Below are 26,195 nucleotides of genomic sequence, written 5' to 3'. Positions count from 1 at the left end.
ATCATTCCTCCAATCTTCGCACTTGGACCTAAAGTTTTCGTCAGCAGTTATAACGAATCGCATACATCGGCACAATCCTTACCCGGATCAATGGGGAAGAAGAGACCACTCTCCATTTTCGCCAGCTTCTCATTCAAATCCTGCCATCCAATACTTGGCTGGACAACAATATCCATATCTTCCTTGTTGAAAGAGAGAATTCTATCCATGAAGGCAAAGTCGACGCTGATTCCGCCATACGGAGCTGAGAAGTTGCCTTCCAAACTGGAACCACCAGAATAAGGGATGATAGGGACGTTGTACTTGAAACACACGCGTGCAATCGTCGAGACCTGTTCCGTTGATCGCGGGTACGCGACTGCCACAGGAAGACCATCGGGGTTGGTCGTCGACCATTCAGAGTAGCCGTGAGCATGCAAGTCCTCAGGATCAGTCGAAATAATGTCATCGCCTCCCAGTTCTTGGCGAATTTCCTTCAGGGCCTGGCACATTGTCAGGATGATGGAACACGTATGCATACGGAGAACCTACCTGCTCCATTTCGGCCATACTCGCATACTTGATAGGTCCGATACCGCCAAGCAGCGAGCCATCCGCGAGAGGGAGAAAGTTGGACGACAAGGGGCTTTCTTTTCTTGAACTGGCAAGACCCCATCCAGCGGCGCCGGCAGCCAAAGCCACACCCCAAACAGACTTTCCATTCCAACCAGCATGCGAATTCGCGCTTGAGCTTTCGGAGTTGCCACCTTGAGTGCTCTTCCGGGCGGTCGTCACGGAGAACCTCCGGCCGGCTCGGAAGGTGGATCCCACCAGTTGGCCCCTCAAGCCGTGGCTAAGGAGGGGCCTCGCAGAGTATTTTGCCGACATGGGCTGCAAGGAGATAAATCCGAATTGTCAAGATTGTGAGTCGCTATTGGTCCAATGAAGTGGCCAGGGGTCGATGCTGTCAGAAACGACAGGGCTTGACCACGGTGTGGGTTGCGTCGGCGAATGGCTTGTGTCGGCGTTGGATTTTCCTCTGTTTTTCTGCTCTACTTCAATGAAACGGGAGTTGAACGATCGAATTCAAGGACAGCGACTCTCGACTTGTTCGGCAAGGAATAGATATGAATTCTTCGAAGCCACTGTCGGGAAAAGGAAGGCATCCAGTCTCAAGAGAGTCGAGTGATGCTGACGAGATCAAAGGGTCGGCGCGAAACGAATCCGTGACAAAGACGTTCGAGATCGTGAACACACATGAGTGGGAAAGGGCACACTTATATCCCAAGAAGAGGACAATCAACCACTGCAAGATTCAAATCTCGAGCTATGTCGCAATCGTCCACAGAGGAAGCTAAGCGGCTAAGAGTTGGGGCAAGTGGATAAGGTGGATGCTCATGGGGCCGAACATCTTTAATAACGATGTTTTGGGCGTTTCTTCGTGGGAGGAATCCAGAGCGTGACCCAACCGCAAGTATCTGGGCGTACTACTTCCCACATTAGGAACGAGGTGCATCCAAGCCAGAGGCTATGGGTGGACAGACGGTCTCCTGGCATCCAATCAGATCACTGGAGCATAGCGATGTTGGCCAAACCAGTCAAGAAACCAAAAAGCAGGAGGGCTACGATGACGAGAAGCTAAGCCGACGAACAGCCAAGGTCGTAGGTCTGAGTCGTCAGCGGGGTGGGATGCCGGGCTACCTCACGATGGTACTTCGCAGTACCTTGGCGACTAAGACCAGACCAGCTAAGTTCTCCAGGTGGAGCACTGGAGCTGTCTTGCTGCTGGAGACACAGCAAAAGGGACGACATCGGTCTTGAATCTGGGGCACAACCGATTTCAAGCGGGGAAGAGGCCGAAGCTGAAACAAGAGACCGTCGACTCTTTCGGTGATGGGAACATTTGCCCGGGCTTCGGAACGGTGACGGCGATGGGTGGCCCAGCTCAACTTGGACGCTTGGCTGCCTTGTATTACCAACCACCACTCTCGTCCTCATCACTTATGGCCACACCAACCCAGCATGTCGGGTAGCAGAAGCAGGGGCATCGGAGTTGACGCGGAAAAGAGACGCTGGCCATCAGATTGAACGGCAAAGAGGGCATGAGCACCTGCCGAGACGGGAGGTTTTCACGTCATCACAAGAGACCGACACCAGGTTGTGATGCAAGTGTGACCCCCGTTTCGTGGGGTGGCTTGGGAAAGGTGGATGGGGGGCAGCGACAACCTTCTGGAGTTGTCAATATGAAGTCTGATTACCAACTACATCCCACCGTTTTGTTTGGGCTACAAAGCGACATAATCAAACCGGAAGACCTGTTGTGCAATTGGCTGCCGAGCGAAAACTTGGAGGGCTTCGGCTAACAGTTCTAAGACTTGCAAGAACATTGACCGACACCCGTCTTGTACGACAGTGAGACGGACGAAGAGCCTGAAGATCTAGTGCTCAAGCTAGAAGCGTGTCCCCCACGTTCAGCCAGCGAAGCGACGAGGGTGGTAAAATTTCTAGCTATCCCCATGACCACGGAGTTCAACCTTGCAGGGCAACAGGGTCAAAAAAGAGCCTTGAATTCTGACGAACCCCCGCGCATCGGCCCTGTCGGTGTAGAGTCCGCGGTGGAGCCTGCTTGAGGGGTAAAAGGACTGCGGTGGACGCCGAAGACGCAGGCCCGTTAACCTCCGGTGCTTCTAGAGAGCAGTCAGTGCCGCATCCCGGCTGGGAGCTGACGGCCCTTTCATTCTCTGGTGGGTGTCACTGCATGTTCCTGCGCACCGCTGCGAAGTCGCACTTCTATGGTGGATCACAGGACGAAGGCAGACACTAGGCCATGCTTGCGAGGCTCTTTCGTGGACATTGATAGAGCAAGCAACTTACTCCCAGCTGTCCCACCCATGGATGCAGCCGGGAATCCGCTTCCGATATTTGGGCCGGCACGGAGGTTTACCGAGGCGAAGACAGCCACAGCGCTGTTTGAACAGGATGCTTCTGAGCAGCTGAAAACTGCAATGGCCGTACAGGACTCTCATCCCCTCCAAGTTGAACCGCTCACAGCGTTTGACTTGCTTACCACCTATGTCAATAGTCGTCAGGGATGTCTGCGAGGCTTATGTCATCTTAGCTGGTCGTCTTGGTCGCAAAGTCAACTAGAGAACCAATCGTGACTTTGGGATGACAGCATAAACAATGGCCGGTGAGTGGCTTTCGGAGACCGGTGACCTTTCTATGAATCACGGCAATAGACGAACACGAGGACGTGCTCCCCTGCCTCGTAAGAGACGCATCATCAAATGCACCTATTGTTGAGCAGACCTGCGGGCGCTCAGCCCTCCCGCAACCTTCCCAAAGGATTTTCGATGCATCACTAGGGGCGTAGTCCCACGCTGCAACCCCTGCTCTACTTGCAACCTTCCATCGATGATCGGTCTGCTTGTTGGGCACAACTTCAGGGGCTTGCATCGGAAGTCGGATGGCCCAGGCGGGAAAGCCGCAATTGTTTGTCGATTTGAAGTACTTCAGCATTTCCATGAAATCGAGAAGCCGGCAAGCAAGCTTCATCAACCTGGCTTCCAACGCTTACTTGTCTAGCCTCATTTCGCATGAGCAGAGAAACCCCAGTGTATTTATGGCAAGCCTTATTATCCGCCAACTACCACGCTTTCTCCTGTGTCAACAGCGGACCCTGCTTTGACATTGCTTAGCCATATTTTAACAAACGGTTCCTGAGAGGACAGACACTCCCCACTTGAGGATTCGAGCCCTGCAGGAGCTCGTTCTCTACGGGTCCGAAAGAATGTAGCGCTAACAGTTGCCCTCCGCTTCAATATTCTAGAACGCTGCCTGTTGCAGTCCTGGGGCTGCAGCTTCGTTGCGGTCTGGGCAGGAAAAGAAAGGTTCGGAAAGACAAATCAAATAATACGGATGACCGCATATTGCCAATGGATCTGGCGGTGGCGGAGGCAGAATTCCGAGCAATACGTCGACGGATATTGGCGAGGATTATTGCATGGTGCAAGATACCACCCGCAGTCCTGTGCCTTAGAGGCGCTGCTTGCCTTGACTACGGCACATTGTGCCGTGGGAAGATATCCATCCCTTGGGCAGATGGGATTCTCCGCTTGAACCCAATAATGTTACGGGGTACTGGACATCAAACCCGACTTCCGTCTCCAAAGACGAGTGCTGTTGTCGTCAAAGTTATCGTGGCACGACAGGTTGGGGTCTCCGCGGTTTCGATTGCTGGGGGAGTTTGACAGCGCCGGTCATACAGCGGGGTTTGGGGTCACAAAGGCGGGGTGTTCCACCCGAACTCAAGCTCGCGGCACCGGGATCACAACTTTCGTGCTGAACGTCAAAAGCGAAACTTGCCAGACTCGCTTCGTCTACGGCTGTCTGATGCTATATCATAGCACGGAAGAAGATTTGCACACAAACTGTACGCCACGCCGGAGCCAAACAGGGGTGTGACGAGAGCTGACGAGACAACCCTCAAAGCTCATGGCTGGCAGCGTGTGTAGATCCCTCTGGCGGGAGAAGCCTCTCCTTCGTTTCTCGAATATCTCAGCACCCACCATCGCTCCCTCCAGAACGCGCGTTTGACCAACGGTTCGCTCAGAATTCGACCCAGGGTGGCTTCTCCAGGAACCGATGTACCTCGCCTGAGATGCCGCTGAAATCACCGTCACAAATCAACTTTGGCGTTACACGAGCCGGACGTTCTGGCTTCGCCTCGTCGAACACTGAGTGCCTCGATTCTCAGCCTCTTGAATCCCCAGCTACGAAGCGTTCCGTTCGATTGCGAACATGGTGCGTTGTACGTAATGGTAAGACTGACAACGCCCGCCCCCCCCAAAAGTCCCCCGCGTCCCCAAGACTCGAATTCGCAGGGAAGCCGTGTCAATTTTCGTGCTGCCGAGTAAGACTGCGTCATGTAGAGCATGCAGCGAGGCACGAGACCCTTTGCACTTTGGCCTTGTTCCTCCGACTCATGTTGCGAAGTATCTCTCTATCCGTGGATCCGAATCGAGGGGGCCTTGCTGGGGCGATGTGACGGCGGCGAGCTGCGGTGAGGCTGGATCTGTGCGGCTTGCCTTCGTGTACAGCGGCCTGAATAGACCACGGTGAGCGGTGAAGAGGAGCCTCGTTGATAAAAGTGACGAGCCGGGCACCTTCTACGAAGGTCCAAAGTACAGAAGTGCTCAGATGGAATGGCCTCATTGCCACTCTAGCTGGTGATTTGTATTGGCAGCTTCAGGTCGCTGGTATCCCTCAGACCCCCGCTAGTTTGTCGACGCAATCATCTGCCTAACTGAATACAATCTGCTGCGAAGTGAACCGACGAGACGGCAAAGTCAGAGAGCATAGACATTCACGATAGCAAAACATCACGGGCCATGGAAGGGAACTCAAAAGTAACTTGGGCGGAAGAGTGACCTTCAATGGATTGGTATTGGCCGTAGTACAGCTATCTGCCGGGGACGTCAAAAAGCCGACAACTCTAAAATCAGCCCTAGACTCCGTTTTTTTGATTCATCAATCCCATTTGCCCGACCCAAATAAACCGTTTCGTCCTTTTTTGGAGCAAAGACATCACGAAAAAGTGTTGTTGCGGCCAACCAGCGTCGTGTCCTTCAGGACTACGACAGGAGCAGGCGCGCGGCAGGACTCAACTCACATACCCACTTTGCTGGAGACAGAAGAGTGAGGAGGAATTTAGTTGCCAGCCAGGGCCTGGGCGCGGCGGCGGTCGCGCTCCTCGGCGATGGTGAGCTTGACACCCTTGCCCTTGGGCAGGGAGATCCAGGGCTTCTCGGAGCCGATGACGAAGACGTTGGACTCACGGGTGGCGAAGGTGTTGTCAATGGCGTCCTTGATGTGGACGATGTTGAAACCTCCGTCGTGGCGCTCACGGTGGGTGATGACACCGACACGACCCATGTTGCGACCACCGGTGACCATGGCGATGGAGCCAGTGTCGAACTTGATGAAGTCCTGGATCTTGCCAGTCTTGAGGTCAATCTTGACGGTGTCGTTGACCTTGATGAGGGGGTCAGGGTAGCGGATGCTGTGAACAGACATTGGTTAGCCAACAGTTGGGGTAGGATGAGACATTACCAGCCGTCGGATGTAAAATTTTGGTGTGGTGTTCGTTTCGACAAATCGCGGCCAATGTTGTTTCTTTCCTTCTTTTTTGACGTTGGTTCCTGCCTTCCTTGACTAGCAAGTGAAGTCGTCCCTTGTGAAAGGAGAACGCTAAGGATATACACCCAACAAGAGCAGAGAGACGCATGTTTGACATATGGATTTTGACGAATCGACCAAAGCTTGATCCAACGGCTGAATGATGTCTTACGGAACATTGAGAGCAACACTCACGTTCTGGCATCGTGCGTGACCAAGAATGGGATTCCGCCGCGGCCGAGCTGGACGCGCTTGACCTTGCCGAGCTTGTACTCGGCCTCCTCGGCCTGGATGCGGTGGACGGTGAAGCGGCCCTTGGTGTCGTAGATGAGGCGGAAGTTCTCGCCCGTCTTCTCGATGGTGATGACGTCCATGAAGCCGGCGGGGAAGGTGATGTCGGTGCGGACCTTGTGGTCGACCTTGATGAGGCGCTGCATCATGATGGAGCGGGTCTCGCGGTAGTTGAGGGCGTACTTGAGGCGGTTGCGCAGGAAGACGATCAGGGGCAGGCAGTCGCGCAGCTTGTGAGGACCGGCCGAGGGGCGCGGGGCGTAGGTTCCCGACAGCTTGTCGAGAAGCCAGTGGGAGGGCGCGCTAAGGCGCTTCTGGTGCTTCTTGCTGGAGGCATTGTCAGTTTTGGTTCACGGTTGGCGATGTTGTTTTTTCGATTCATCTTGTCGTTTCGAAAATTGCCATCCCTTCGCCGCTGCTGTTTTCGCAAACAACAGGAACGACGAGAAGCATTTCGAATTCGAATCGTCCAGGGTAAATTGAGTGCGAGAGCAACTTACAGTCCCTTGCCCATCTTGTCTGACTGCCGATTAGTCTATGGGGGTATCTGGTCGGTGGGTGTGAAGTTGAAGTCAAGGATAATCTCAAATTCGCAGCCGGGACGTGGAGTAGCAGGTCGCTCGATCCAAAAATTCTGTGAGGCTAGGTTTTTCGAACCCTACGCTGCCAAAGTGGGGGCCTTAGATAATACAGTCAAGCGAGGCGGGTGGTCTGTGCTGCACTTTGACCAGAGCTGCTCGATTTCAACCTGCTTGTGGGGCAGTTGCTACTGTCCCGCCGCCGTCCATCAAATTGTGGAGGGCCGGCCAATGGCTGCTTCAAAGGGGACGGACCGAATCATGTCGGCGAATATGGATCCAACGAAGACATCACAGGATACTAGCGTGCGCTCAAGCTGCTGCATTCTGATACATCCATCTAGCGACTGATGCTTTCTAGCACACAGATTCACACACTCTATCCGACAGTCCTGGAAGCCCGAGGCCGTACTAGGCTTCTCGGGTCTCCTCGTTCTTTTGCAGAAACGACTGTAATCCTTCTAACCGTGTCCATTCCATTTTCCCATCCTTGACCGTGAGGTATCTGATTATGCGCCGAATCTCCATATCGCTATAACGGAAAGTCCAGTTTGGTATAAGCACCCGTTCAGAAATGACCGTAGAGGCAGCAGAGCGCCTCGTTCCCCTACTCCACGCAAACAAATAATACGCAGCACTTTTAATATCTAAATCAACGAGGCCCGGCAAACACGGGCCTCTTGGCTCTGAAGAGCATCGGATGAGTTCGCAAGGCATAGGAGCCTTGCCGTATGTTATGTATGGAGAGCTGCTGAAGGGCAGTGAAGCGACGTGGGCGTTCGGCCTCGAGATACGTGTTGTCGGCTCCTTCAACAAAAGGGTAGATCAAGGTGACATGGGCTCGGGTGCCATCTCGGCGGCATACTGCCTCATGGGCAAGTTGTCGACCTGAGAGTCGTCCAATAGCAGGCGGGAGATGTCCATTTCACCCGCGCTGCCCATGAAAGCCGCGGTTGTCGTTTCGCCAAAGTCGAAGGCCTGTTGTACCGCCGGCGATTCTCCATTGTCGAGCATCGATAGAGGCCATCTGGGCAGATCCTCCTTCGAGTTGGTCCTATTCAAGGCCGCTTCCATTGGAGGCGGTCTGTTGGGCTGCAAGGTGTTGCTGATGCTCATGCTGACCGTGGGCTCCAGCGTATCACCACCCCTGCCGTCTTTGATTTGGAACAGTCCCTTTTCAATCTTTTGGTATACACTTGGGTACTTATTCCGCACTCTATCCCGAAGGTCCGTCGGCTGTCGTCCTGACAGACTGAAGCGAGAATCCCGCTGGATCTTGGTCCATGCGGGTCCGTACTTGTCCAGACCCTCTAGTATTTGTTTATCGTCTTGGTCGGTGAATGGCCGTCGTTCCCGTCGATGAGACTTCTTGAAAGGGCCATGGATTCCCAGCTCAGCCAAGTCCTCAAGCTTCTTGCGGTGCGCCCGGCTTTTCTTCGCCTTGGGGATGCCGTCCGCGTCGAGCAAAGCGGCCTGTGCCTGCGATTGCTCGGCGACAACAGGCTCTTCCTGCGCGATAAGGATGTTCTCAGAGAGCAGGCCAGTCTTGGCCTTTGCCTTGGGCTCAGTTGGAGTCGTAGGCATTGCAGCCGTCGCAATCTTGGTGTCGCTGTTTGTCCGTCGAAGCTCGTTCGGGCAGCACGTGCGGAACCGATCTTTCAAGTCTCCCGCAGTTCGGTCGTTGAAGTTGAAGTCCGGATCCGCGAGTATATCAGTCCACTTGCCTACGCCGTGTCGATTGACGCCTAGAAGCAAGTGGTTTGTCTCTGCCTCGGACCATTTGCGTCTGGGCTTCATAGCCTTCTTCCTCGTCTTACCACTGCCGGCTTTCGAGGCCTTTGTAGGAGTCGGTTCAGGGTCCGGGGGCTTCTCGGTTTCTTTCTCTTCGGTGACGGGCGCGTAATCTCGTAGGGGCTTGAGCTGGTTGCTCTCGGGTTCGTTAAAGTCGTTGGAGGCAATGGGAGGAAACAGAGCAGCGTCTGGTGGAGGTTCATGAAGGCCATTGATGATGGGCGGCATAGCCGGCATGACCTGAGGTTGGATGGGCTTTTGCTTCTTCACCGGTTGAGGCAGCTGAACGAAGTCGTCCTTAGTGGCGATGTTCCGGTGTCTCTTCTTGTTGGATGTGTCATCTTTGCTATTGTCGGGTACTTCGTCGAGGATCTTGCTGAGGGAAAAGGATGAGTCTGTCGTGTCTCGATCTTCACCGACGAGCAGCCTGAGCTGCATATATGCGGTGCTGCTAACAGTCCCCCCTCGATCGGTTGCTCCATCGTCTTCCTTTCTCAAATCTCTCGCGGCGAAGGCATCGTCGGGCCCTCTCGAAGGTGCGAGCGGGGCTCCATGGCTCGTGGCGAGAGGTGCCTTGGGCTTATCTTCACGGTGGGATGTATCGGGCTCGAGGGGGAACGGTCGCTCGGAGGGACGAGAGTATGCCAGGCGAAGCGGCGGCAGATCAGCGCGAGCAAGCTGAGGAGTAGTCGAATCGTTGAGCAGGTGGATGAGGCGTGGCTCGATGAAGGCCATCGTGGGCGAAAGGAGTCGGAGTGGGCATTTGGTTAAAGATTGATGTAGGAAACAACACTGGCGAAGAGAAGAGGGAAAGGCAGAGCGCGGCGGTGGGGACGGAAAGAGGAGGACCAGCAGTCAGGGTGTGTGATGGCAATGATGGCAGACGGGGCAAGATGGTGAGAATGGTCGCGAGAGCAGACGCGGAGTGGTGGGATGGTATTCGAGGCCTTGCCTTCTCTTTGCCTTGCACGGCTCGACTTTTGACTGGCCAAGGCGATGGCGGAGTAAGGTAAGGTACTAAAAAAACGCCTGCAGCATTCCACGTCCGTCTGGCAGCAGTACGGACGGACGAGCAGAGCTAGCTCACACCCTGCTGCAGGGCACTCCCAGAGACATTGCAAAGCAGGTGCAGCGGTAGACCTCCACTTCCCAGAGAGGAGCAAGGCACCGAGTCCACCCACTCAGTGTCGCCGGATGTGAGGTCCCACGTGAAGATTCTCCACCAAAGCAACGGCGAACCAGGCTAGCGTGGTTGGAAACACGGTATTTCCTGCTACGGCAGGGAACAAAACCGGGTGCGCTGAACAACTTTGATACTTTTGGTCTATCATTGGACTGTCACAGGCCACCATAGGTACTTGTACCTTGCCTCACTTCATTAAATAGATAGGCCGGCAGGGCACCTTGTAGGCACCCAATCCTTAGAGGTGCCTACCTACGGTAGGCGCATCGCATGCCCAACACCCGCAGACAAGTCAACGCATTCTACTTTTGACTGCGGACTGCAGCCTCTCATCTCCAGGCCTGTTGCCTCGAGGTTGGCCGAAGAAACCAATCCCAATGGCTTCAATACGACTCCAAGCTGCCCTAAGCTCCTTGGGCAGTGAGCACTAGCCCAAGGTATGCGTGAGGTGCCTCTAGCAAGGTAGCATCAGGCGGGTGGTGAGTGGTAGGTGCCCAAGGTAAGGCGATGGAAGCAAGGGACCTCATGCTGGCGCTGGTGGTGGTGGTTGTGGCGTCCTGACACTCATTAATGAGCAGAACGAACACTGACTGGATGCTTCCCCGTGCACACCTTTTCCCACGCACGCAACCGCAACCCACCTCCTCAGGGCAAGGTTCGCTGCCTCAGCACTCGGACATGGAGGAGCTAAGAGTCCCAAGGGGACGCCGGAGGCACGGGAAACACCAGACCGGTCCCCTGTCTCCGTTGTTTCCGCCTCCCCGCTCCACCCTCGCCTCTGAGTGTCTCTCTCCGACGTGCTCTTCAGCCAGCCGTCGAACAGCTCGATTCTCAACCGCCTCGGCGTACCTATGATCGAACCTCTGACAACATCTCTACCCAATCAACCGACTTGCCTTCTCTCCCTCCGATCCCATTTCCCTACCCTACCCTAACCGGAACTTTTGATTCCTGTCTGCATCTGCCCCCAAAACCGCCGACCTTCCATCGTTCGAGTTGCACTGCATCTTCAAAGCAGCTCCACCAGCTCGCGACAGCGTCAACCCCCGGGTCCCCGTTTGAGCCGCCAACATGGCCTCCGCACTCCCGACCTTCCCCAGACTGGTTTTCACCGTCTTCGAGCCCATCTCGCTGTGCGTACGATCCTTCTCGACAAGTTGAGGCGCCCCATCAGCTGATGTGAATGTCTCAAGCGCCGCCGGCTTCCTTGGAGCCGTCATTGACCCGGATTGGTTCATATCCGAGCAGATTGCTTCGGTCGCGACCACCAGTCCGCCGACCCCGGCCACAGATCACAGCCGCCTCGTCGCCCTACAGCTGGGCAACATCTATCTTCTCATGGCCATGGTCGGCTTGGCTGTCCTCAATTCCACCAGCGAGCTGAAGGTGGTGCGCAGTTATCTCGTCGCTCTGTGGATAGCCGATCTCGGCCACATCTACGTGTGCTATCATGTTCTGGGCCTGCAGAGATTCATCGACGTTGCAAGTTGGAATTCTATGACTTGGGGCAACGTGGGAGTGACGGTAAGACCCTGAATAGCCTCGGCCGGCGAACGTGCAGCGCTAACAAGTGTAGGCATTCCTGTGTCTGACCCGCTCGGCCTATCTCATGGGGTGGTTCGGGGCAGATGTAGAGGACACCAACAGCTCATCAAAGAAGCGGGAATGAGATTCTCGCACACTTTGGGCGTTCGCCGATATTCAAATGATCTGTAAGATGTCTCAGTCTCTGCTGAGAGCTGGTCATCCGGGCTAATGTCCCCTACGGAGGCGACGTTACCTGTCGATCCAGCTGATCCTCTGCCTTTTGTCTAATCCTGATACTCGCCTTTGTGAAACCTTGGGATAGGAATCAGAGATTACTCAGGTGGCGAGAAGGGAAATTCCAGGCTGATTGCTTGCATTGACATCGGCTCTTTTCCAGTTCGCATAGTTCTACCACTACCAATGGCTGTACATCTAGAAGCTGCGAGTGTATCAATCAGAGTTCAAGCCAGGTACGCCGAGTGCTGTGTACCTGGGTAGTACCCTGAGGTGCCATCCAGAACCTACAAGGCACTTGCAGAAGGGACGAGGGTCAATTAGCCCAACTCCGTACCCCGCGCAAGATGAAGTCGATCTTAGCTTTGAGTGCATCAATCCCGATTTTGAAAAGGAAATACAGTCATGAAGTGTGATTCCATCCAATCAATCTTTATCAAGCTCAAAGCAACATGCAAAGGTTGGGGGCAGTGGTTCAACTTTAATGAATGCACCTCACAGCTCCCTCTGAATTAAAAGTGGATACCTAAGGCAGTTGCATCATTCCTGGGCACCACCTCTCCATTGGACGGGCGTTCGTACGCGGGAGGCGCCTTACTCGCCAGGGTTAGGGTTAAGCGAATGAGAGTTTGTTCACACTACACCACCAGCTCTCCACCCCCTCGAATGACGCGTTCTCTTCACGATATTTCCATAACGGGCCGCTGCTCATCATAAAATGGTGCTGACGAGGGCAAATCGCGGCGCCAGCGACCAGCCGGCCGAGTCTGGCCGGTCTGCACGCCTGGCGCGTCGCCGCGGGGGCTCCAACGATAACATGGAACGCGAATTGCCGGCCAGGCCCAGGGCCAAGGGCAAACAAGTCGCGGTGCCGTCGAGCGATCCGGGCGACGACGAAGAAGACGAAGAGGAGGATGAAGGGGCAGGGTCAGAGGAGGAGGAAATCGCCAAGGGCGAATCGATTGCACGGTTCAATGCGCCGAGAGGAAACCTCGTCAAGTCCATCAGCCCGCCGCCTCAGAGCGAAAGTGGTTGGTCACCCTGAAAATCGAGCAAAACATCTGGATGAACGCTGACGATAGGACAGACATTGCTTCAATCATTGGTTCTCAGAGCGTGTCTGGTGTCCAGAGATTCGCCAACCCTTACGGCGCAACAGCACAGTACACACGTCACTCAAGTGTGTTATCCCTGCAATCCGCACTCATCCTTCACAGCGCAGTGCTCATGCAATCCAGGCGTCCCTAGGCCATTCGGCTCGTCAGCGCCTCTATTCGGTCGTGGAGGTATTTCAATTTTTTGCCCTTGTCATGTCAACATGTTGACCAGAAACCGCAGGTCTACCAGGAAGCCCGGTAAGGGAGGATGACGAGGAAGACGCGCCAGACGAAGGTCGCGGGACCCAAGGGAGCAACCACAACATCAGCCGCGACGAGACGGCGGAACTTCGAGAAAATGCCCTCGACCCCCTTTGGAGCACCACGAACGACCTCGCCAAGTACCTCCTCGAGCCAAAGCCGGACAAGAAGACCTGGAACCAGCTGCTTAAGATCCAGCGCCAGAACTGGGCCAGCATGCAGACCCTCTTCACCAACTGGGACAACGAGTTCCTCATCGACCTACCCGACGTCCTGTCCGCATTGCCCGAGAAGCTCCAGTCGCGCGGACGGGTCATCCTTGCCGCGACGAACGCGACTTCCCTCCAGAATGAGCTCATCAAGACCGTCCAGGGCACCGGCGACCTGCTCGACATCTGCGCCCGCGTCTTCGAACGGCTTGATCAGGACTTTCCCGCCCCCTTCCTCATCTCCATCCCCGACGATCCGTATGAGCTCATCACCAACGAAGTGATCGAGCTGACTCTCGACATCCGTGTCCAGAAGTTCATCGCCCAGCTGAGAGACCTCACCGATCACCCCGTCAGCCCCGCCAACATTGCATCTGACCTCTTCTGCGCGGTCGACGAAGGCGTGGACGGCGAGGAAGCGCTCCGTCACGGGCCATACCAACCCGTCTGCGGCGGCGTCGAGTCCCCCCTGGTATCACAGCGCGCTAGAAGCATCGCGCAGCTGATCGAGGAGAAGACGGTTGTGGAGGCAATCCACATGCTGGAGGACGCGTTCCCTTTCATGACCGAGGACGGGACCGGCCTCTCCGTCGACCTGATGCAATGGACCGCCGACATCATCGGACAGGCACAGGATTTCCTGCGGGAGCCGGCGATCGGGTCAACTATCAGATCCTCTTCTCCTTCCGAATCCCTCGCCTCATCCTCCCAGCAGGAATTTGTCCGCAAGGACGTGTATGTCCCTCCCTCCCTTCCATTGAGTATCCCACCAGCTAACATTCAAAAGTCACGAGAACATCATGTCGAAAACAGTCGTCCAGCATTTGGCCATGCTCCGCCGCCAAGCACCCCAATCCACCGCGTCAACGTCAGCCCCTCAACCTCCTCCGTCCCGCCAACCACCCGCATCCAGCCCCGACGATCTATCCGCAGATGGAGACGACATCCTCGCCATAGCCCGGGGCAAGCCGCCCCCCTCTTCCGCCGCCGCCGCCGGACCAAGCACCTCGGCCACGCGGTCCAGCGGCTTCACCCCCGTGAACGGCACCAAACGCCCGTCCGCAACCCAAGACCCCGAAGACCCCTTCGAGAACGACACCCGCTCTCCAGACCCCTCCCGCAGAGCCCAGCTCGACCTCGACAGACAAAACATGCCCCCGCCAGCCTCCCGTCCCCAGAAACGCCAGCGCCTCCCTTCCCACCCGCAACCGCAGCCCTCATCCTCCGCCTCCTCCTCCCGTCCAACTCCCTCCCCCAGCACCAACCCAGCAGCCGCCCCTCCCTCCCCGAACGGAAGCACCAGCAGCGGCGCCCCTCCCCCGTCCTCTGCGGCCTCCACCTCCCTCCTCAGCGGTGAGATGTCCTTCTCCCAGATCCGCGAATCGAACCGCCTGCCGCCCTCCCGCGCCGCCGGCGCCCCGCAGCGCCAGCCCTGGTCCGACACCGACACCCGCCGCCTCATCCGCCTCATCGAGGTGCACGAGTGCAAATGGGCCGTCATCGCCAGGCGCCAGGACCCCGACTACCGCCGCGGCAGGCAGCCCGACCCCGGCCCCGAGGACACGGAGGACTGCGTCTTCGAGATCCGGCGCGACCAGCAGGCCATCCGCGACAAGGCGAGGAACCTCAAGGTCGACCTGCTAAAGTACGTTACTTCAGCCCCTCCCTTGCCTTACACCATAGAAAGAAAGCATACTAATACGGCAGAAACACAACAGGGCCGACTTCGCATTATACCCGGGCTTCAACAGCATCGCCCTCGGCAAAAAGGAGCGGGCCGCGCTCATTGCGCGCGGCAAGAACCCTGACCGGCGGGAGGAGGACACCACGCCTGACGGTGTGGTTCACAACACGACATTTATTCCTGACGAGTAGCGTAGTCGGTGTTGTATGTGCGCATGCATTGGTGATTGGATCATGTCAGCAGGGCTGGAACAGTGTCAAAACTACCAAAATATGCATCATGTTTGTTTTTTTCAGTCGAGTGTATTGATGGCGTTGAGGTGAGTGGTGGTATTGGATCATCAGGCGTGTGTCGCGCACAAACAATACACTTCATCACTTGTTCACGAGGCTGCCATATTGTGACAAATAAAAAATTCCGTGAATAGAAATCCGGTCCCTATCAAGACTGCCCTAAGAATATCAACCGACCTCTCTAGGGTGAACGGGGCCCATCACGTCTGTGTCTCGCCGTCCCGGTCATCGCAGGCATTTGCTCCATCTCCACACCACAAAAAACCAATCTGACTGATTACAACCACCACCACCTTGGTTCAGTCTACTACCCCTTCACCGGTCTTGAAAGTCGTAAAAGAAGCGAAGTCGAAAGAAAAGTTGGGTAGAAACTAGACATCATCGCACGCCTTTAGGGCGGCGGCGTAAAGGTATTTTTCGGTGCCAAACGTACAAAAAACCGGATCTCGTTCCTCTATGTGGTGCAGCAACAAAAGCCCAAGAGATGACCGTTTCCCATACCAAAGACCAGAGAGCTAACAGGTAGCGCGCTTGTACGTTGATTTGGCTGAACGGAATCGCAGTGAAAGGAGTCGGTGGATATCGAGGTGGTGTCGTCATGTGAGTCCAGGGCTGGAATGCCGTCGTGATGCCATAGTTTCGGCGGCCTTCCAACCAGAGAAGTTCGTAAGAGTATGTGACAGAGGAAAGACAGGACAAAGGGGGTATGCTGCGCGGTGCTCTCAAATCTCAACAAGTGTAGAAAATATGTGGTCCCAGCCATGAGCAGCTGGAATACTGAAGTAAAGGGTATCGGAAGTTGAAGTGGCGTAGCGGATTTTACGTTGCTCTTGTAAAGCAGTCTATCGTCGACGAGAGTTGGGGCTGTTCTTGAGTCGAGATGTACGCCAACCCTCGTACCATTGCTCCCTGCTGGCCTCACGGAGCTCGGCTCTCCATTCACTGAAGACGGCATCCTTGAGTCTCGTAAAGTCGCAGTGCTCCTCATTGTAGGGGTCCGCAAAGCCCCAGGGGAATTGACGCCCCATAACCTCGGGCTCGTATAAGTCGGGGCTGATGATGGAAAGAGGGAGGAAAGGAATCTCGTCCTCCTTCGAATCTTGCTTCGCCTTGTGCTGGCGGATAGACGATCCCGACAGTCGTTTTGATGAGGGAGAAGACGGTGCCTCGCCATCACCGCCCTGGATCGGAAGGTCCTCGTCGCCGTTGTTGCTGTGCTCGTAGCCATCCTCGCCCTCATCTTCCTCGTCAATCTTAGTAGAGTCGTCATCCTCATCCAGGCCAAGGGGTTCGAGGGGGTCCATTCCAGCCTTCTTGATCGTGTCCCAGACCGTCTTCTTGAGGACATTCATGTGCTTGGTAGTAATGGTATCGGCCTTGGAAATGACGGGAATGACAGTCGTCTTGCCCTGGAGGGTGCGGAGAACTTGGAGGTCGAGGTCCTCATCCAGGCCACCGGTGATGTTCGCCGGCGGTGCGTACTTGCCGTTGTGGCCATTAGGCACAGTCTTCACAGCAGCAAGATTGCGGTCCAGACGAGCTGGGTCGAGAACCATGAAGACAGCATGAATGTGGGTATCCTGTACACCAGGCGATCGAATGACCTTCATCTCCTCGGTAAAAGTCTCTTCGAACTTGCTCTCCAGGAATGCTGACATCTCTCTAAGCTGAAGGTCAACCACATTCTTTTCGAGACCTTCCGAGTCCCAGATTGTCAGGCCAACACGTTCGCCGTCGATTTCACTCTCAAGGTAGTGGGGGATGTAATTGCCCGAAGCGGCAGCCCTGGGAGTCGAGTCTTCCTCGGTCTCGGTTCGACGGGATCGTTTCTTGGGCGGCAGAGCCAGAGCAGTCTTCAGGAACTCAAGGAATGAAGTCTTGCCAGCGCCGCGAGTGCCAATGACGAGAATGCTAGAAGATATGGTTAGCTTCCGGTGTCTTCAGATCGAGGGAGGATTGTCTCAGATCGGGTGCGGCTTACTTGAAGGGTGTGGGATCCTTTCTTCTCCGAACCCTTCTAGGGCTGTTGACAGTGCTGACGGCGCTGCTGGCGTAACTGTAGCGACCGCGGTGCGTCATACTCTCGGTACGAGCGTAAGGATCGTAGGCGGGGTTGCTCGTGGGCACAGGTGGTACGGGAGGAACATACCCTCCCGCGCTGAAGCCGGGATCCATCGAAGGACGAGTGGAATAGGCGGTGCCAATGGTATGGTCAGACATGATCGAGGCTTCGTCGGCACGAAGGTCTGAGGGGATGGAGTTGGAGAGCTGGTCATTGCCCTTGTAGAACTCGGGCAGCTTGGGTGGGATTTTGGAGATGGCAGCTTGACGCTGGCGTTCGAGTTCGCGTTCCTGCTGCTCCCTGAGGGCTTGGGCCTTCTTACCGCCCTTCCCCAGGTCGCCGGACTTGGAGCGTCTGAGAAGCATACCGAGACTACTGCGACGGGGCTGTTGGCTCATTGGTATCCAGGGTGCTCAGCATAAAATATTTGTTTCAGCGTCGGGAGCCGCAAACGGAGTGGGCGACTGGCATGCGACTAACACTACCAGCAGCACTTTTTGTCGCGCTTGATCGTTCGATTGCGTGGAGGCGGCGAATGTGGACCGCTCGTACCAACGGGCGTTGAAAAGCGCCGAACTTCGAGTCGTGTGATTTGGTGAATAGCAATATGTCGCCGAGGAGAAAATCCAGGTCGACGTCAGTCACCAAACTCGTGGTTTGGTTTCGTTGGGGGTTTGTAGGTGAAAGGGGGAGGCAATCGGGGCTCCCCTGGAAAGGGTGGAAAGGGGTCAATGACCGAAGAGAATGGGACGATGTGTGGGAAAAGAGCTGATGAAATCAGGTTAGCTACCAATACCCGGATAGAAGGCAATTGCTTGACGCCCAAACACTGCGAACGCTCTTCCTCGACCAACCGCAGACAGCAGCGCAGCGGGAACAGCAGCAGCGTGTCGAGTCGAGCAAGTGTCTCGCCGGGCGGCGCCTGCGAAAAGGTGACAGGGAAATGGCAGCCGGCAGGAGTTTGGGAGACAGCGCGAAAGCAATGCCTCTGCCAATGCTCTGGTCGGGTCAGGTCAGACCAGAGACAGAAACAGAGACACAGGCGGGAACCAATGCCCGGGCCGGCTCCGAGAAGGAATTCTGGGGACGTATGCGTTCCCCAGTGGTGGTCCTGCCGTGGTTGGCCGCGATTGACGGCAGAGGTCGAGGCAGGAGATCTGCCGCCTGCAGAGGGGTCGCGGGACGCAGGTCGCAAGTCGCAAGGAGGGGCGGACAAGCAGCGAATAGGGGCAGGAAGCGGGAAGTGATGACGATGGGATGGGAATGGCGCCGTTATAAGGACTTACCAGTAGGATGCCGAGCTTCAGAGCTGGAGCTTAGGCAGTTTGAAAGCAAATGGTGCTATTCTCGTGGAATTGGCGGCGGCAGAAGAAGCAAGCGTCGGCTCCTGCGATTAAGGTGGATGTGCAATGCTGCAATGGCAATGGCGGGGAGCGCGGTGCGGTGCAGTGCAGAGACAGACGACTGGCCAAACGTCGGACGGATGGTCGAACGGAGCGAGGGTTTCCAGTCGCGCGGCGATGGCAGGAGATCGGACGAAGAGGCGTGGCCGCGCGTGGAGAGGAGGGTCGGAGTCCGTGACCCGCGTGTGTGAGTCTGGTCTGCGGTCTACTGAGCAGACAGACAGGACGAATGGAACGAGGGGGCCGCAGGATTCTGAGACCTGGCCGAGAGCTTCCAATTCCAAGAGACCAAAAAAAGGGTCGAAAGTGAGAGAGATCCGTGGAGGGGATGAGGCGTAATTAAGAGATGGGAATTGCGAAGAACGTGGACCCGGCGGGACGAGACGAGAAGCAGGCGAGGCGGGTCGAATGCAGCTGGTGAGGTCGTGGTATCCGTACGTAGGGTGAAGGCAGGCCAGGTACCAAGGTGCGGTAAGGTAAGGTACGGATGGGTAGGTATGGACCTTACGTATGGATGAGGCGGGCACACAAGTGCAAGCGTTAGCGAGAGTTAAGGCAGGTTGGTAGCGTGTTGGTAGGCCCGGTTCGAGAGTACCTAGGGCAAGCCACTCCAGTCCAGTCCAGTGCAGGTACAGGTGTGCAGGGAGTAAAGGTCGGCGTGGGTTGTGAAATGTGAAGAGCGAGCGAGCAGCCTGGAGCAAGAATGGCGTCGAGAAGAGCAAGCAGGCGCAGTGTCTAAAGTGAGTGAGTGAGAGTGAGGGTGAGGGTGAGGGCGGGATGGCCAGTGCAGATGCGCGCAGATGGAGAATTGGGGGGTGTTCGAGGAGAGACTGACTGAGAGAGCAAGTGGAGGGACCCGCGACGAGACGAGTGTAATTATGCCAGTGGAGGAGCAGGTGCGATGGATGGGGACAGGATGAGGTCAGTGCAGGGCGCTGCGCGATGCGATTGCAGACCAATGAAATTGCCGACTTGGGTTTGCGCCGACAGCAGCAGCAATGCGATGCTTCCCGCTCTGTTTTTGAGAGATGTCAAGGTGTGCACTGAGTTGGAACGGGTGTAAAGTGAATCAAGGCAACAGGCGCGAAAAGAGCAACAGGAGCAAGACGGACGACACAAGCAGAGTCAGGCAGACAGACAGAGAACCACCGCGAGTGCGACGCAACAGACGAGAACAGGACCTGCCCGTTCCCAGAAGACGAAGCTCCTGCTCCATCCAGCATGTCAGGCGTCCCCCATCGTCCCTCCTCCTCCCTCCTCGTCCCCTTCACCCCATGCTGGATCCAATGTCCCGTCCAATTTGAGAATCGAGAGGGGCTTCGCCGATGGACGATGGACACTGGACAGCACCAACCGGCCACGCAGGGTGCGCACTGAAGTCCTGCCATTCTTGTCATGTGATTGGTTGGCCGACGGGTAGCGCAACACCCTGCAGCCAGAAATTCCCCCGACGCAGGTACAGACGGGGCCGCGCTAGGCTGGGTCGGGGCCCAGGTACCGTCTCCGGCTCCAGCGAGAGACGACACAGAAGAGACGACGACCTCGCCAAACCAGACCAGGGCTCTTCACTCTCCTCACTCTGCTCACTCTCTCTCGCTCCGCATGGCCTGTAACGCAGTCGTGACTCCAGCAGCTCGCTAGCCCAGGGCCCCCAGAGACATTCTCCAACCAGGCGCACTAATGGGCAGCTAATAACGCCATTGGGGCCGCCCGACGCAGCCCAAGCACTGAGATGATGGAGGTCCCCCAGAAACACCGTTTGAACTGTCTGGTTGGTTTCTTATCTAGCTGCTGCTTCTGCCCTGGTGGCTGCTGCTAGCTATCGACCAGGCAAGTAAGTGCCCGGACTCCAACACCAACGGCTCGCGTATTCGCACGCGGGTAAGGTAGCTGCTGTTCACCAGACGCGAGAAGCCGGCTTAAGCTCCCCCAGGCCACATGGCGGTGTATTGCGCCAGTCGAGCTTTGGGAAATCAAGGCTAATGACGAGAGAAGGCGGGCTATCACCAAGTGCTGCCCCCAAGTCCCAACACCGTGTTCATGCATGAGCCGCTACCAACGCAACGCCAACTTCGCCCCGCTACAAGAATCCTTCCCCTGGACCAGGCTGGGAAAGACGGCGAGGGCGTTGGCGCTGGTCGCTCTGTGTTGTTGCTGCTTCGATTTCCCTCATCAGCATTTACACGTCATCTGACTGAGCACCATGATCAAGTTATTCCCAGTATCAATAGTGTGGAAGGCTTGAGGCACAAAAACGAGAGGGTGCCTATCTGGCTTATCTGCTCTTTCCTACCTACCTACCTTTCCTTCTGGACCTTCCATTGCTCCCCTTCCGTCCTTCCTTCCCCCTGAGCACAGGTTTGGGGAGGCTCAGATGTAACAGCACCTGGACGAGACAGCCTCTTTCGAGAGAGGGACCTTCCCTGAATGCAACCGCGGGACAAACTCAGCAAGAACGGGATTTCCCAGTAAGCGGCCACCCCTTAAAATTGCATCCAGGAATTTCGAGCCAAGTTTCCCACGGTCACCTCCACCTCCCTTGTCTTGCCTGCCTACCCGCATCTCCTATCCCCCATCCATTCTCCTGATCCAATCATCTGCCGCCGACTGTGTGAGAGCCCGTCATCTTCTTCCAATTCCCGCGCGTCTGTCACGCGTGCCGCTCACGATACTTTTTTCTTTTCCTTCCTCAACGTTCAATTATCTGCATCTTTCGGACACCCTCAGCGGCCCTCGTCGGGGAACAGACTCTCGTCCGTCATCGACCAGCCGGCGGCCCACGTCTTGGCATCTCGTGTGCGGCTTCCTACATCATCGGTGCTCCGGAGCATAAGATACTAACACAAACACACCCGGCAAACACCAATCTCTTGTCATTGTGTATCCTTACCCGGCACCTTGCCCTGGCACACGAAGAAAGAAAGGGAAAAAAAAAAAAAAAAAAAAAAAAAAAAAAAAAAAGAAAAAAAAAAAGAAAAAAAAAAAAAGAGTCGTGTGCGGTGGGTTGGTTTAGATTCCAGGCTGCAGGACCCGTGGCACGGATGGAAACGTCTTTGCTCCCGCAAGCGGCAAGCGGCTTTCGAAGGTGTGCCCAGTGCTGTCCCAGGCCATCCACACGCGCAAAATATCGTCGTCATGCCGCCAATGACGAGAGGAAACCGACAACTCTGACTGAGTCTAGATTCATCGTCGATCATTGCTACCCACAACTGCCGCTGTCAACCTCAGACTCGCGTCTCTTTTTTTTCCCTCTCAAAGTACGGATACGTCCTCTCGCCAAAGCAGCACAGACATATGACGCTCCTCTCAAAATTTTAAAACATCTCAATTCTCACTTCCGTCTTCATACGATCACGGCCTCTGCGAGCACTGCAACTTGCAGGCAGGCCAAGATAATCTCGCTCCATCTCGCTCCATGGACCCCATCAACGTCCCTCCCGTCCCCTCCCCGTCCCCTCCCCGTCCCTCAAGCCCTTTGGCGAACTCGATGGGGTCAGTGGAACCCCCGACGCCGAAATGGGCGCTGTTTCACATTAACCACGCGCTCCTTCATGCCATCTCATCCAAAGAAATTCCTCTCAAATTGTCCGAGATCGATCGACATGCTCCAAATTACCTTCTAGCACCGTGCAACAAGGCAAACCCGCTACGACCACCACCTTCACCATCAGACAGCCCAGCACCACTCCCAAAATTCCAGGGGTCCAAAAATTCCTTCTTTTCCTTCTCTCATTTCCGCATCGCATTTTAGCTTGCCCTCCTGCTGAACAGCCGACCACACCGTTGCCTCACTACCTCCAACTCCCGAGATCGTTGTGTGAGACAAGAAGAACAACGTTGTGTTTGTCTCGCACAAGTGGCGCAGACGAGAGAGACATTCCCTCCCGAGAACACAAAGCCCACGATCACACGAGGTATCCGTAGGGCAGGACATCACCCTCTCCTTCGCTAAACCCCCCTAGCCCAAACCTCCCAAGCTTAACTCAACTTCATGCAATTCAAGACATTACGGCCAAATGCGAGAATACATTGCCATATTGCCTCTTGTTATTACCCCCTTTTGACTGCACAGCACACTCACTTCGGAGCCAATGACCCGAAGGTTTGATCAAGTGAAGCCACCCCAGAGCGCAGTCCTCCATTAAACAAATGCCCGGGAACATCCCGTGAGCCGCAATATCGCGGAAACAGTTTCCGAACCCCAGGAGTTCTGTGCCCAGACGCCCTGCTCCTCTCGCTCGGGCTGCCGCCGCCGCCGCCCCCCTTCACCAATTCGGCCCGCTGGCTTCTGCATCTCCCGCTTGCGCCTTCGTCTTGCATGTAGCTTTCGAGTTAATCCGACTGAGGTAGTCGGATATATGTATATCTGGTAGTCACAGCGCTGTCGGCTCGTCCCTTTGGTTGCCAGTAGCGTCTACTCGCAGTAGGGACCGGACATTTGTACAAGCGATGTCCAGAGGAGGTTCAATACGTCTTACTCATGACAGAGCTTCTGCCGTTTGTCAGCTGCCTGTCCTAGGTGTTTGGGGGCTCTTTTCCGGGAGCCCTCAACTCGCATAACACCCTCACACACACCTACGACTTGACAGCAAACATGACACGTTCCGGGCAATTTACACCATTGCACAATTTATAAACAGCCAGGCTCACCCAGCTTGTAGAGAAACCTGGCTCGCCCCCGACTCGACTCGGATAGGGGCGCTCAAGGTTTCCGGACTGGTAATGGCTGGTGGTGGTGGTGGTGTTCACTGTTCGCTTCAGCCTTATGTGTCCCCAACCCGGAGGAAACCGACGGGGTTCGGCAACGGGGCGCGGGGGGTTGTTTGAAAGAACATGCGTGTGTTCTCCCTCTCCCTTGCTCACGCCAGGGGTAAGAAGAATGGTGTCCTAGTCAGCTTTGTGTGTGGTTGTTGTTGGGAGCTCGGGGAGTAGGGAGAGTCGCAAAGGGGCCCAACGAGCCGATAGTAACAACATGCTTGTCCTCGACAGCAAGCTGAAGTGAGAGTGAGAGTTTGTGGCTGGTTGAAGAGGCCCGATGATGCGGCCGAGTCCGATGGCTGATTCTGCCTTTCGGGTACGGCGTACTTATTGCCAATACTTGAGCCTCTCTTGGACCCTTCAGGGTTCTGAGATCTCGATCCCTGCATTGCTCAAAAGGGTCTTGTCAACCTCCCAGTTCTTCTCCTTGCTGTAGGATTTTCCTTCGTTTGGCTGAGTAATCTGACGGCTCTAACAACACTTAGTAGACTGTGCTGGCATTACACACATCACTTGTATTTGTTGTATGATTAATTGATGGACCCAGCATGATGCAATAACATGTGTCTCTGGAAACGCAGACTGACCAGTTTCCTGAGCGGCGACAAGCCAGCAAGCCCAAGTCATTGCTCTCAAGGTCTCTGTGGAATAGTGCCGCATGCGTTGGTTTAGGTTGAATACTCCAATGCGGACAGAGTCCAGAGGATGATGAGCTTTGAAGCCACCGTCCGGAGTGCGTCCCGGTCTGGCTTAACCAATCAGGGGTACGTGGGCTAGTATGAAAGACCTCGATCAGACACAACCAGAAGAGAAATTGTTGTCGACAGTGCTGTTTCCCTCCTGTGGCAAACTTGATATAGTCGGGACTGGTGATCGTCTTGCGCCTTCGACGTAGGCTGCTGGTGTACTTCACCAACTGTGGGCCTTCCACCTCGTCGGAATGAAGTGCATTGTATACAGGGGCGTATCATCAACGACTAGAAAAGTTGCTCGACGGCGAAAGAAAACCTGACTAGATTGGCCTAGTATGCTTCGGTTGGTCGTGTTGAGAGGGCCAAGGCTCACAGTAGAGCAATGGAAGAATGCCATATTCGGATTCCGTGGGGGTCCATGCCTTCCAGATTGTGCCCGCATCGATCCTGTGCCAAACTTCCATCTTTTTATACAACCGAATGAGGCAGTTCCCATTGTCCGGCATGAGCAACACATTTCGAAGTGAGAACGGCAGGCTCTCTCGGCTAGTGATGTGCGATTTCACGCATCGTGTTCATTTTTTCATTTAATAGAAGCAATCTCCTTTCCAACATGTAATTCTGCAAAATCACCCCCAACCATAAGTCGCGTTGTGAAAGGCGGACAGCTTCAATGTCTCGAGCCGTTGGCGCAACGCCTCCTCTAAGGATTCTTCGAGCCACCTTACGTCTTCCGTCATCCCATCCATGGTCAGCCTATGCGCTGATACTACTCTCAAGATACCGAGCTATAGCGTCACTTTACACATTGAATATATTGAGAAGCTGCCATCGGGGGCTACGGAATTGCCCAAGACCAAAGTCCATCTCGCAGTGCCTCCCGGTAGACATTGGAGACGAGTGGTCGCAGTGTCCATGGGCTTCCCAATGTAAGGTATCTTAGGAAGTATTTATACAAAACATCACTCATCGTGTAAGGTGATGTGCCGACTTTTGCCAGTCTTCGATGCGATATTGCGCCTGGCAGCGTGCTGGACCAGGAGGTTTGACCGAGGCTGATATCTTGTCATTCTGAACTAAGTGATTTCTTGGGCAATTGTTATGGTAGATGCAAATTATTCCTGCCCAGAGGACTCTCGGGATACTTTACGCAATCTTCTCATAGCACCATCTATCGCCCGGGCCTGTGACAACTGCTTTCCAACCTGGGTTCGCTACTCTCGTGTATCGTTACTTTGCATGTATTCCAGACTGAGTAAGTGAAAGTCAAAGCCCTTTTTCGGGCTCATGGGTTGTGCTACGTATGTAAAATACGTATGTAAACATGGCTAAGATGCTCAGAGTGGTGAGGCGCAACCTGGCAGTACACGCGATTGGGATTCGACAGACAAAGCCCGCTACATTGCCTTCCAGCGGCGAAAATGGACACGACCCATTGCGTTCTAGAGATAAGTACTGGACCTGTCCTTGAAGGCCTCTCAATTACTCTATGTCTGAGGTATAGAGCCGTAGATGCTAGTATTTCAACAAGCCTTGCCGGCACAGGTCGTCTATGGGCGAGCAATGGAGCCTGATGCCTCTATAATGGTGGGTACCTGAACTCGGTAAGAATCGAGAACAATTGCTCGCAAAGTACCTGACACGTCTGAGAGCCGCAGATTCCCAGCTCTCTAATGAGACTTTCTTACCTTTGTCATTATGGTATTCAACCAGCATACTCTCGGGCAGAGGGAAGTCGATCTACCGCAATTGTGGTACGTGACTTGACGACAAGGGCTTCTCGATTCGGGGTCCTTGGTTTGGGCTTAAAGACTGGATTGCGCAAAGACTACAGTCGCATTATCAAACAAACGCCACATTGCATGGGAAATTTGCCATGGGAGATTTCGGCCTAGGATGTTGATTAAATATCTCGACCCGATTCGTCATAGTGTGCGAGAAACGCGAGAAAGCCATCATAGTCTCAACGCTGGGAC

General features: G+C 55.2%; 6 protein-coding genes across 6 annotated transcripts; 2 read left to right on the top strand and 4 right to left on the bottom strand.

The window, feature by feature from the left end:
• Positions 1-47: 47 nt before the first annotated feature.
• Positions 48-540, bottom strand: COL26b_001835 (uncharacterized protein; the record flags this gene model as incomplete). Its single annotated transcript, XM_053174772.1, has 2 exons — positions 48-482; positions 532-540. 2 exons carry the CDS (start codon positions 538-540, stop codon positions 48-50), a joined length of 444 nt encoding a protein of 147 aa, XP_053041395.1.
• A 5,148-nt stretch (positions 541-5,688) lies between these two features.
• RPS4 (40S ribosomal protein S4) lies at positions 5,689-6,961 on the bottom strand (the record flags this gene model as incomplete). Its single annotated transcript, XM_053174771.1, has 3 exons — positions 5,689-6,040; positions 6,352-6,774; positions 6,948-6,961. 3 exons carry the CDS (start codon positions 6,959-6,961, stop codon positions 5,689-5,691), a joined length of 789 nt encoding a protein of 262 aa, XP_053041394.1.
• Positions 6,962-7,850: 889 nt separating this feature from the next.
• COL26b_001833 (uncharacterized protein) lies at positions 7,851-9,551 on the bottom strand (the record flags this gene model as incomplete). Its single annotated transcript, XM_053174770.1, has 2 exons — positions 7,851-9,248; positions 9,273-9,551. 2 exons carry the CDS (start codon positions 9,549-9,551, stop codon positions 7,851-7,853), a joined length of 1,677 nt encoding a protein of 558 aa, XP_053041393.1.
• Positions 9,552-11,070: 1,519 nt separating this feature from the next.
• On the top strand, positions 11,071-11,668 carry COL26b_001832 (uncharacterized protein; the record flags this gene model as incomplete). Its single annotated transcript, XM_053174769.1, has 3 exons — positions 11,071-11,132; positions 11,193-11,523; positions 11,576-11,668. 3 exons carry the CDS (start codon positions 11,071-11,073, stop codon positions 11,666-11,668), a joined length of 486 nt encoding a protein of 161 aa, XP_053041392.1.
• An 810-nt stretch (positions 11,669-12,478) lies between these two features.
• COL26b_001831 (uncharacterized protein) lies at positions 12,479-15,202 on the top strand (the record flags this gene model as incomplete). The annotated part of the gene is made up of 5 exons (XM_053174768.1): positions 12,479-12,791; positions 12,848-12,940; positions 13,108-14,062; positions 14,241-14,972; positions 15,046-15,202. 5 exons carry the CDS (start codon positions 12,479-12,481, stop codon positions 15,200-15,202), a joined length of 2,250 nt encoding a protein of 749 aa, XP_053041391.1.
• A 944-nt stretch (positions 15,203-16,146) lies between these two features.
• On the bottom strand, positions 16,147-17,731 carry COL26b_001830 (uncharacterized protein; the record flags this gene model as incomplete). Its single annotated transcript, XM_053174767.1, has 2 exons — positions 16,147-17,215; positions 17,286-17,731. The coding sequence occupies 2 exons, from the start codon at positions 17,729-17,731 to the stop codon at positions 16,147-16,149; spliced, it is 1,515 nt and encodes a 504-aa protein (XP_053041390.1).
• Between the last annotated feature and the right edge of the window lie 8,464 nt (positions 17,732-26,195).

Source organism: Colletotrichum chrysophilum (genome assembly GCF_026319265.1).
Source record: "Colletotrichum chrysophilum strain AFK26 chromosome Unknown scaffold_8, whole genome shotgun sequence".
Taxonomy (NCBI): Eukaryota; Fungi; Ascomycota; class Sordariomycetes; order Glomerellales; family Glomerellaceae; genus Colletotrichum; species Colletotrichum chrysophilum.
This window is presented reverse-complemented; position numbering and strand designations above follow the sequence as displayed.